The sequence below is a fragment of the Oncorhynchus gorbuscha genome, linkage group LG14, assembly GCF_021184085.1.
Source record: "Oncorhynchus gorbuscha isolate QuinsamMale2020 ecotype Even-year linkage group LG14, OgorEven_v1.0, whole genome shotgun sequence".
Lineage (NCBI taxonomy): Eukaryota > Metazoa > Chordata > Actinopteri > Salmoniformes > Salmonidae > Oncorhynchus > Oncorhynchus gorbuscha.
In genome coordinates this window covers 26,506,500-26,518,976 of record NC_060186.1, presented here as the reverse complement: position 1 = coordinate 26,518,976, position 12,477 = coordinate 26,506,500, and the positions used below count along the sequence as shown (strand labels likewise).

Sequence of the window (12,477 nt, the reverse complement as noted above, 5' to 3'; positions counted from 1 at the left end):
GTACCTACAGCTTCCACACGATGTCAACAGTCTTGTCATTTGCCAATTGTTTGTTTCTTGGTCAAACGAACAAAAGAGGCTTTTTCTTCAGGTCTCCGACCGGATATTTTGGTTGAGAAATACACGGATAGTATTTCAAGACTGACCCCTATAGAAAACACTTCGTCTCGTGATTAATTTGATCGCTTATTCACGTTTACTAATACCTAAAGTTGCATTACAAAAGTATTTCGAAGTGTTTTGTGAAAGTTTATCGTCGACTTTTTGAATTTTAAAAAATGACGTTACGTTATGAAACGCTATTTTTTGTTTTGTTTATCACACAGTCTTCATAGATCGATATCTAGGCTATATATGGACCGATTTAATCGAAAAAAAGACCCAATAGTGATTATGGGACATCTAGGAGTGCCAACAAAGAAGATGGTCAAAGGTAATTAATGTTTTATATTTTATTTGTGCGGTTTGTGTAGCGCCGACTATGCTAATTATTTTGTTTACGTCCCCTGCGGGTCTTTTGGGGTGTTACATGCTATCAGATAATAGCTTCTCATGCTTTCGCCGAAAATCATTTTAAAAATCTGACTTGTTGCCTGGATTCACAATGAGTGTAGCTTTAATTCAATACCCTGCATGTGTATTTTAATGAACGTTTGAGTTTTAACTAATACTATTAGCATTTAGCGTAGCGCATTTGCATTTCCAGAGCTCTAGATGGGACGCCTGCGTGCCAGGTAGGAGCAAGAGGTTAACAACCACCGCCCCGTAGCACTCACTTCCGTCATCATGAAGTGCTTTGAGACACTATTCAAGGACCATATCACCTCCACCCCTACATGACACCCTAGACCCACTCCAATTTGCTTACCGCCCAAATAGGTCCACAGACGATGCAATCTCAACCACACTGCCCTAACCCATCTGCACAAGAGGAATACCTATGTGAGAATTCTGTTCCTCGACTAGCATTTAACACCATAGTACCCTCCAAAGTACCCTCCATAGTACCCTCCAAACTCATCATCAAGCTCGTCATCAACCCTGGGTCTCGACCCCGCTCTGTGCAACTGGGTCCTGGACTTCCTGACGGGCCGCCCCCAGATGGTGAGGGTAGGTAACAACATCTCCACCCCGCTGATCCTCAACACTGGGGCCCCACAAGGGTGTGTTCTGAGCCCTCTCCTGTACTCCCTGTTCACCCACGACTGCGTGGCCATGCACGCCTCCAACTCAATCATCAAGTTTGCGGACGACACTAGTGGTGGGCTTGATTACCCACAACGACGAGACAGCCTACAGGGAGGAGGTGAGGGCCCTCGGAGTGTGGTGTCAGGAAAATAACCTCACACTCAACGTCAACAAAACTAAGGAGATGATTGTGGACTTCGGGAAACAGCAGAGGGAGCACCCCCCTATCCACATCGATGGGACAGTAGTGGAGAGGGTAGTGAGTTAAGTTCCTCGGAGTACACATCACGGACAAAATGAATTGGTCCACCCATACAGACAGCGTCGTGAAGAAGGCGCAGCAGCGCCTCTTCAACCTCAGGAAGCTGAAGAAATTTGGCTTGTCACCAAAAGCACTCACAAACTTCTACAGATGCACAATCGAGAGCATCCTGTCGGGCTGTATCACCGCCTGGTATGGCAACTGCTCCGCCCACAACTGTAAGACTCTATAGAGGCAGGTTATGGAGGTCTGCACAACGTATCACCAGGGGCAAACTACCTACCCTCCAGGACACCTACACCACCCGATGTCACAGGAAGGCCAAAAAGATAATCATGGACAACAACTACCCGAGCCACTGCCTGTTCACCCCGCTATCATCCAGAAGGCGAGGAAAGTACAGGTGCATCAAAACAGGGACCAAGAGACTGAAAAACAGCTTCTATCGCAAGGCCATCAGACTGTTAAACAGCCACCACTAACATTGAGTGGCTGCTGCCAACACACTGACTCAACTCCAGCCACTTTAATAATGGGAATTGATGGAAATTGATGTAAAATATATCACTAGCCACTTTAAACAATGCTACTTAATATAATGTTTACATACCCGACATTACTCATCTCATATGTATATGTATATACTGTACTCTATATCATCTACTGCATCGTTATGTAACACATGTATGACTAGCCACTTTAACTATGCCACTTTTGTTTACATACCCTACATTACTCATCTCATATGTATATACTGTACTCGATACCATCTACTGCATATTGCCTATGCCGTTCTGTACCATATATCTTTATGTACATATTCTTTATCCCTTTACACTTGTGTGTGTATAAGGTTGTAGTTTTGGAATTGTTAGGTTAGATTACTCATTGGTTATTACTGCATTGTCGGAACTAGAAGCACAAGCATTTTGCTACACTCGCATTAACATCTGCTAACCATGTGTATGTGACAAATAAATCTGATTTGATGCCCAACTTCCATCAACACTTCTCCAAAGCAACTACGTCAGGTAAAGTCCTAGGCCACTGCTATTCTACCCTGTCAAGCATGCATACAAGGCCCTCCCTCGTCATCCATTTGGCAAAATCAGATCATGACTCCGTACTTTTGCTTGCTGTTTACAAGCAGAAACTCAAACAAGAAGAACCTGCAATTCACTCGGTTGAGAAACGGTCACCAGAATCAGAGGTTGTGCTACAGGACTGCTTTGCTAGTGCTGATTGGAATATGTTTTGAGACTACAGCACCAACATTGACGAGCTAACCACCTCCGTCACAGACTTCATTAGAAAATGCATCAGCAACGTAGTACCCACGATGAGGGTTTTCTGCTTCCCCTATCAAAAGCCCTGGATTAACAAGTTGGCGCTTAACTAAAGAACAGGTCTACCGCACACAGTGCCATCTTAGACAACAGGAATAATTACAAGAAGGCCTGCTATGACCTCCGCAAAGTAATCAAACGAGCAAAAGGATAATATAGGAATAAGGTGGAATCATTACAGACTCCGACACCCACCGTATGTGGCAGGGACTAGTCCATTACATATTACAAAGGGAGACCCAACCGTGATCTGCCCAACGATGCCTCTCTACCAGACGAACTCAATGTATTTTATGCACGTTTTGACAACAACATCGAGCCAGGTGTGAGGGACGTCACCAACCCAGAGGATTGGGTGATCTCACTCTCTGGGCCCCGACGGTATTCCAGGGCACGCGCAGAACAGTTTGGCAGGCAAATACACAGTCATTTTCAACCTCTCCTTGTCCCAGTCTGTAATCCCCAAGTTTTAAGATGACCACAATCATTCCTGCAACTAAGAACTCTTAGGCTTCATGTCACAATGACTACCACCCTGTGGCACTAACTTCTCTAATTGTTAAGTGCTTTGAGAGGCAAGTTATGGCACATATTAACTGCCTCATCCCAGCCATACTAGACCCACTCCAGTTTGCATACCGCCCCAACAGATCCATAGATGATGCAATCTCAATTGCACTTCACACTGCCCTCAGCAACCTAGATAAGAGGAATACCTATGTGAGAATGCTGTTAATTGACTACAGCTCAGTGTTCAACACTATTGTCCACTCTAAGCTCGTCACCAAGCTTAGGACTTTGGGTCTGAATACCTCCCTCTGCAACTGGATCCTGGACATCCCGCCACGCTGACCATTAATACAGGGGCCCCACAGGGATATGTGCTTAGTTCCCTCCTGTACTCCCTGTTCAACAACTGTGGCCATGCACAACTCCAACACCATTATCAAGTTTGCTGATAACACGTCGGTGGTAGGCCTGATCACCGGCGACGATGAGTCAGCCTACAGAGAGGAGGAGGTCTGTGACCTGGCAGTGTGGTCACAACCTCTTCCTCAATGTCAGCAGGACCAAGAAGCTGATCGTGGACTTCAGGAAACAGGGGTGGTTAACACGCCCCCATCCACATCAATAGGGCAGCAGTGGAGCAAGTAGATCTTCAAATTCCTCTGTGCCAAAAATCACTAAGGACTTAAAATGGTGGTTGAAAAGGTTTGGCATGGGCCCTCAAATCCTCAAAAGAGTCTACAGCTGTACCATTGAGAGCATATTGACTGGCTGCATCACTGCTTGGTATGGCAATAGCACCGCCCTCAATCACATGGCGTTACAGAGGGTTGTGTGGACAGCCCAGTACATCAGTGGGGCCAAGCTCTCTACCATCCAGGATCTCTATATCAGACGGTGTGAAAATAAGGCCCGGAAAATCGTCAACCACCCAAGTTCAATCAAAATAAATAAAAAATATATATCTACCTCCATCACTCCAGTATCCCTGCACACGTAAATATGGTATTTGAACTGACTGTTTAAATATTTCCAGTATATAGTATGGTTACTTACTTTGTGTATTTCATTATCTTATTTCTGGGGTATTTTTCTAGTAATATATTGTTATTGATAATTGCATTGTTGGGTTTTTAAAACCACAGGTTGTGTATCAACTTGTGTCTCAAGCTCTATACAGTGGACCATTCTTTAGTAATGAGTTGTCCCGGTTACATAAGTCTACTGAAAATGGAATGTTTGGCAAAAAAGGCAAACCTGTTATGGTCTTTGCCTTTCAAAATCAGAAGTGGTCTTCTTTGACATTCAGCACATCACTTACCCCAATCCTATTCCCTCATGTGTCTCAGCACGACCCTGAACCACTTCATGACTAATAGCTTACCTCCCGTTGTATAAACCAGAGAGACAGTCAGTGACACATAGCCTCACAAAATGATCTAGCCACTGGGCTGAATCAGCGCTATCACAATGACTCAAACAATAGAACCGACTCCCTCACAGGTATAACCTCGCTAAGACGCCTCCACCTCTGGCTCAGGCACAACGACTGGAATCATTGCCAGACAGATAAGGCTGGATTAGAGGACTGACAAAGAACAAAACCTTGAAACTTATTAGAGAACAAAGAACAAAACCTTGAAACTTATAGGAGAACAAGCGGAAGTCAATGGGTGAATAGACTCCTTCAAATCACCCATAGAACTTTAAATCCTTCATAGAACAGCCCTTAGACGTTGAAAGCGTAAAACACACAAAACAAATGTTCAAATCGGCCATATAAATGCCCATGGAAGAACAATACCAAAGCTACTGCCGTTACCCCATTACGGCCTTGGATCACAAGTTAAAGCACCATCTCGTCTCAAAGGAGTACAGTAGAAGTAAAGCTAGAGAACGAGCAAGTACAAACTAAAAGCATCATTTGTGTCCCTTGGATTATGCACGGTGGCCACTGGCCAGATGGCAAAGTTTAGTTTCCCCTCAGCTATTCATATGGCATCGTTAGAACACAGCAGATGTTTCACTGCTTGTTTTCTCAGATGGAGTTCTTTAGCACAGAGCTGTGAACTGGGTTTTCCATTAGAAGGTGAGACGGGGAGGTGTTGCAACCCAACACAATGATACAAGGTCAGATATCTTTCCCCTAAATGGTTTAGTTCAGGATTGGGGTGAACCTGTGTGGTTGAGTGGTAACATTCCTACACGAAGCACATATCAGAGCTTCAAAAAGGTATTGGGTTCGATGATCCATATGAGCACCATTCCTACATGAGTCTGATTTTAGATCTGTAATTAATATCCAGCAACCTACCAAGGTCAGTGTTGGGTCCAGCCAGGACCTGTTTAAACTTGTCCAGGCGGGATGCCTCCCTCTCTGTCATGGCTGGGGTCCCGGAGGTGTTCTGGTCAGCTATACGAGCCACCATGGGGATGGTGGGCCGGTGGGGCAGGGACTGCTGTCTGTGGAGCGACTCATCTTGATAAACAGAGAGAGGGGAGAGATACTGAGAACAAACACACACAAAGATGCACACACTTGGTCACACGCAAAAACACAGATAAACACGCACACCTGTTGCAAGCACCTTTCCTCTGAGCACACCCATTGAATTCACATGTCATACAAAACTGTCACACAAACACTGTAACCCAACCACCTTTCTCCACTACAGTAACAGCAATCCCGCATTTTTATATTTATTTAACTAGACAAGTCAGTTAAGAACAAATTCTTACTTACAATGACAGCCTACCGCAGGCCTAACCCTAACAATTGTGCGCCCCCCTATGGGACTCCCAATCACGGCCAGTTGTGATAAAGCCTGGAATCGAACCAGGTTCTGTACTGACGACTCTAGCACTGAGATGCAGTGCCTTAGACCGCTGTGCCACACGGGAGCCCCATTACAGACAATAACAAGGCAGAGTAGAGTTTGTTCCCAGCAGCAGAAGTAGAGGACAGTGGAGGACACGCAGAGAAGGTGTAGAGTGCTGCAGGGCCGAGGTCAGGCCACTCTCTCTCTGTCTGTCTCTCCATTAGCAGAGAGCAGCTTGTTTGTAGGCTGAAAGCGTGGAGGGAGGGGAGTGCCAGGTTAGGAGACGGGGTAGAGAGAAGCTACCAGACAGACAACAATATTATAGTGATGTGACTAAAGGAAAATGAACACAGATTTTTTGTGATGAGTTGAGCTCAAGACGGCAGCTTGGTTTGAACACAGCATGCAAAGGGGAGTGTGTGAATACTATCACTTCCTGCAGGCAAAGAACAGAGTGGGTCGCTCAACCTCCACTGCATAATCCACTGCATAACCTCAACCTCCACTGCATCCACTGCATAATCACCATGATATATAATTTATAATATAATATAATATATAATTTTCTCTACAATAGAGAGCAGAACAAATCACAGACAATATGAGGTCTCTCCCAGCAGGAAGGGCAGTGTGCGAGTAGGGGTCCGTGGGCGAGTAGGGATCCGTGGGCGAGTAGGGGTCCGTGGGCGAGTAGGGGTCCGTGTATGAACACATCAGATGCGCGGGTCTGTCTTTTGTGTGTGTGAGTGAGAGAGTGAGAGATACATATGCGTGTGTACTGATCAACACAGATGAATGGAGCAGACACCAGACAGTGTCTACTCTGCCAGTGTCTCCTCCATGGAGATAATACTGGAGTTAGGGCTGCTACGGGCTGCTGTCTTATCTCCTGCACCACCACAGACAGCAGGCAGATGTTCCCTACTGCACAAGACAAACACCACCCTCTGCTGCTGCTGCTACCACACTAACAAATGAACATGAAAAGCCTAGCAGGCTCAGAGCAGAGGCAGAGGGAGAGAAAATATTGTGTATAGAAGGAGTTGGTGAAGACTGAAAACAGAGGAAATGATGGGCCCTATGGAGTGGGGTTCCTCCTTTCAAGATTCCTTCCTTGTTAGGAAGTTGCTCCCCACATCTGTCACCTCACGCTTACATTTTTTTGTCTGTTTGTTGATTGATGGATAGAGAGGAGAGAGACCGAGAAGAGAAACATGCGACATATGTCTACTTACCCTTAGGTGATCCGATGGGGGCCTCACTCAGTGACTTCACCAGTCTGCCATCACTGAGCGGGCTGGGCTCACAAGCAAACGACACCTCAGGGGTCGATTCCTCCCCTTCCTCCCACTGCTCTTCCACCTCTTCCTCATGCTCCTCTTCCTCTCGGTCCTCCAGCTCTGACGCGTCGGCATCGTCCTGTCTCTGCTTCTCCTGCTGCTTGCTGTGGTTCTCAATCACCTGCAAAATGACAACATATTTTTTTAAATGTAACTCCTTAAAAACAGCTTAATGTATTATAAGGGCATATAAGTTAATATAAACAGGGCTTATGAGTACATAAGGGCCTTTGAAATACCCAAGGACGACTGACTGCTGTGTATGTTGACAGCATAGAATCACCTTGTTGGCGGTTTCCATGACGACCTCGATGTTGAGGTTCTGTGCGGCCATGGCGAGCAGCTCGTCGTCGTCGTCCCCCACGTCCCAGGCATCGCTGGTGATGCTCTCAAACTCCTGGAAGGTGGTGGCTTTCTTTGGCTTCCCTCCCAGTGTCATCTGGGGCTTGTTGCCCACTTTGATTAGACTAAGATGGGGAAAGATGAGAAGTTAAGGGTACTAGAAGTCATCCAAAGCATTAAAAAAAGAGACCAAAAACCCCAAATTATACATGTATTTTCACTTCATGTTATTTTTTTAGCGGAAGGTGGAAGAGGCTGGTAATAATGGTGAATTGAATGACCGGTGTAAAACTTAGAAAGTATGAACAGAAAGGCCATGAAAGATTAGGACTGGGAGACAAATTCACCCTGGTAGGGCCACTTCAAACATCCCTCAACTGTTCATTCAATTGAATTAAGATTCAAATGCCGAATACAGTTGGTCAAAATGTGCCTACTTCAGCCAAAGAACATACCCTTGTACTAAATTCCAAAAAAGCTCAATTGGGTGTATTTTTAAGTTCTATTAATGAGACTGCAGCTGTGCCCCATCTACAGATGGATATTCTCACGTTGACGCAGCGAGCCGATGTTGAAAAGAACTGACTGACGAGAATGTTGGGGGGAAAAAACTGAATGACCATAATGAAAGAAATTAAACAATCAATGAGTCAGCATCTATTTGAATTATTTCAAAAAGCTTATTGTAAAAGGTACACAATCACAGCGCAGATTAAATCAATTAACAACAATTTCTCACAGAAAACCTTCCTTTGTGTATGAGAGACGTTTTCTTCAGGGGGGAAAAAACGTAATAAAAAGCCAATTTAATTTATCCTTTTTCCTCTCGTGTCCATGAGACTCAGGTGTGCACCAGAGATTGAAAAGCAGCACGGGTGGAAGGAGAGAGGGAGAGGGGACCCTTCCTTTCCTTCTTATTATTTTCACTCAAAACGAAAGCATTAGCATAACAAAAGCAAAGCCAAGTTCAATATGACTACTTGTGACTAGCCCACTCCTGACAGGTGATAAAACCATGGAAGTCAGCCTAACAATAACAAGTCAATGAAATAAACCCCTCTGTGGACATCAGCCACATGATTAGACTTGCAGCACTTTAATCTAAAGGCAAAGCAACAAAATCCTATTACTGAAGATCAGCTGTTTCATCTGTTTCCGCTCTCTCCTTGTCAACCCACAACCAACACTTGGTATACAGGTACGTGAGCAGATGGGTAGAGTTTCAGAACTATGCTGGACTGGACTGGGCTGGACTGAACTGCACAGCCAAAAGAGCCAGTAGAGAGATTATTATTCGGTTACCTATATAGAATATTTGATTAAGCTACCTTGGGTCTGTGTGAGTTAACCTAACAGATGTCAAATGGAGATAAGACCGATCATTTAAAAATAAAAAATTAAGTAGTAGGTGCCACAGCCTGAGAAGTATGCCCTTCTAGGTGCCAAATCTGTCTCTGCTTTAGAGCATTTCCATTGAAAACGACCCATGAGCACCAAAATGTGAAGTTCATAGGCGCATATACAATTGTGTCAAATGAAAGCGAAGAGTATATATTTTGGCAAATTTAAGGTATACATTTTCCATCTAAAAAAATGTGGCATAATTAAAGGTTTTATTTCTGGATAAACAGATGGAAAAGGAGTCTTAAACATCTACCAGAACAAGTCTTAAACGGTATTAGAAATGCATTAAAACACAATAATGCCGATGTATAGACCCTTGCCAACTAATATCAACCCTTATATTTAGTATTGGAGAAATGGTTTACCTTCTGTAAGTTTAAGAAATAGTCTTGTGCCTTGTAATTCTGTTACCAAAACCCCACATATCTTAAGATATTTTCTAATTTCTCTCCCTCATAAGGGAGGATAATGTAAGCTCACAGAAGTAACAAGTAATAGACCTACCAGTTAGTTACAGTGAATTTACTGATATCAATTTTGTTTACTAATTATTAAAACTCCTAATCAGTTACCAAATTGGTAGCCGAATTACCCCCCCCCAAAAAAAACCACTGCAACTGAAATGAGTACAATGGTAAATAATGTGTCACAAACCACAGTTGGGTCACATTCTACTGTCCTCTCTTCCACTGGCATACTTATGTTCAGCTCAGAACTGATTTCTTTGTCTTTCTGTTGTCTGGTGGTCAAACCAAGAGTGTTAATGTCTTGGGGATGGCAGCGTAGCCTAGTGGTTAGAGCGTTGGACTAGTAACCAGAAGTTCAAACCCCTGAGCTGACAAGGTACAAATCTGTCGTTCTGCCCATGAACAGGCAGTTAACCCACTGTTCCCAGGCCGTCATTGAAAATAAGAATGTGTTCTTAACTGACTTGCCTGGTTAAATAAAGGTAAAAATTAAATTAAAATGGACCCAGTTAATGTCAGCTCTTACTGACACCTATCCATGAGCCCTCTCTTTCAATTTACTGTAACCAGCATCCTCACTCACTGAGTAATGGCCAACACCGGATGTTCATGGACATTGAAAAGTAGTTCACATTTGGTCAGGCCACCCTGGCCTTGATGTGAACATCCACAGACAAAACGTACTGGACCAAATCTGAACCTATCATCACAGACATACATTTGGATAGCAGAGTGCAGTACAGGGAGTAGAGCACAGTACAGTAAAGTTACATACAATAGTACAGTATAATATAGGACAATACAGTAGCATACTTTACTGAACGCTGCTGTATTGTACTGTCCTCCGCTGTGATGTTCAAACTTGTACAAAATGAGCTGACATACCATTATTTCTGCAGACATCTTTGAATCTTAATTCGGAGCTTTTGGACAATGTGGTCTCATAAAAACATGAGGGAGATTTTATTGTAATTCCCTTACCAAAGTCATTGTGCATAGATTTGTATGGTTTGGTGAACTTTGAAATTAATGTATTTTTTGTTTGTTGTACATTTGAAAGTGAAAAACCTGAGTCAAAGCATAATGTTATTACCGTGGAATAGCCCTTATGCCAATTTGCTGTTCTATTGGCAATGAAACGATGTAGCTAGTGCTGATTAAACAGTTAGACACCCAGGCAAAAGTGGAGCGGACATAATTCCCTATCCTCAATCAAGTCAAACGGGTGCTTAAAAAGACAGTCAAACAAGGACATGCAGTGTTTCTTTTAATTACAATAGTCCTAACTCATCGATCACACAGACAGCGTCATTGTGCAAAATGGTATGCAGTGTCATCTGGATGTCTGCAACAAAAGTTCAAGTTCTGGTGAACCAAAATCCAATGTCGCTGTGATCAAGGCGAAAGGAAGTTATAATAGCATTGAATTTTAGCCTCAGCATTTCCTGAAAGTTAGAAACTTCTGCTACCATTTCTGTCAAGCCATATCATTTGATGCGTATGTTGGATAAATACAACGTGTGCAACACACTGCAACTGTCTCTGCAATGCAATGACGCAAGGAAAGCACAGTGTTCCATAGTAAATTAATGTACTTCTGTTGTACCAAAATCCAATGTCGCTGCCGGTGTGATTGAGGCGAAAGGAAGTTATAATAGCATTGAATTTTAACCTCAGCATTTCCTGAAAGTTAGAAACTGGATTTGCAAGTCAGTCCACTACTCCAACCTGAATGGCCATCTTAAATCCCCCATCAAAGGACTAAGGCTACCTACATACCAGAGAGCAACAGTCACCATTCATTCATTCATTCATTATAGAATATGTCCCTAATGGCATGTTATTCCCTATATTGTGTAGCACTAGAAGGATATGGGGAGCCATTTGGGACTCAGACATACTGTTGGACATACACCGCACAACTAATCAGACACTTACTTAGCATGCAGAAGAGGGTCGAAAGGAGGATGTTGAGCACCATACACATGTTGTATGCTGTGGAGAGGGGAAAAAACACAATGACCTATTGCTATGCTTTGACAAGAAAATCTGAATTAATGTATTACAGTGTATTATAGTAAACAGTGGATAACATGTCTCTGTCAACAAATGCCTTGATTAAGTTGAAGTGCACTCCAATAATGAGAAAATTCATTGAGCAGACCAACTTTGGTTTACTTAGGTTTCATTTGAAAGCAGCTGTCAACAGTAGTTGGCAATATGATGCCGCATTTGATTATTTGATGAGCATGTAGCCATCTAGCCTAAACGTAAAGTTACTTAATGTGGCTACACATCATAAAGTTCAATAAGTCGTCTTGTGAATTTCATTGCTGGTAACGTTATGACGACAATACGCTCTGACAACGAGTCAGTTCAACCAGGAAAGGCTACTAGCTAGCTAAATTAAAACCTTAGAAAGTTAGCGAACTGGAGCCAAAATGTAAAGTTACTTGGAACTTAGCTACACATCAGAAATAAGTTCAATACGTCATATTGATATTTATTTTTTGCTATATTGACAATACGCTCTGACAACGAGTCAGTTAAATCAGAAAAGGCTAACAGCTAGCTAAATAAAAACCTTAGAAAGTTTAACAAACTTGCTAGCAAGGAATGCTAGGCTCGGCTATCTGGTTTGCTAAGCTAGCTGAATACCAAACGACGAACTCATACTACCAACGTTAGCGGCTGGTGATATGTTCTATAGAATCACTGAGGCAAGAGCATGCGCACGTTTGACAACCCCATAAAGTATGACATGAAGCAACACATAATTATTGGATGTGTGAAAAACTAAAT

The 12,477-nt window shown here is 43.2% G+C and overlaps 1 protein-coding gene across 2 annotated transcripts in view; it reads right to left on the bottom strand.

The window, feature by feature from the left end:
- Positions 1-12,477, bottom strand: part of tbc1d22a (TBC1 domain family, member 22a) — a 63,892-nt gene that overhangs the window by 51,103 nt on the left and 312 nt on the right. For both annotated transcript variants that reach the window (XM_046297668.1, XM_046297669.1), the window contains exons 2-5: positions 11,614-11,670; positions 7,746-7,929; positions 7,358-7,583; positions 5,618-5,782 (exon numbers count right to left, since the gene is read on the bottom strand). In XM_046297668.1, the coding sequence (XP_046153624.1) occupies positions 5,618-5,782; positions 7,358-7,583; positions 7,746-7,929; positions 11,614-11,670 (632 nt within the window). The remainder of the gene's footprint in view (positions 1-5,617; positions 5,783-7,357; positions 7,584-7,745; positions 7,930-11,613; positions 11,671-12,477) is intronic.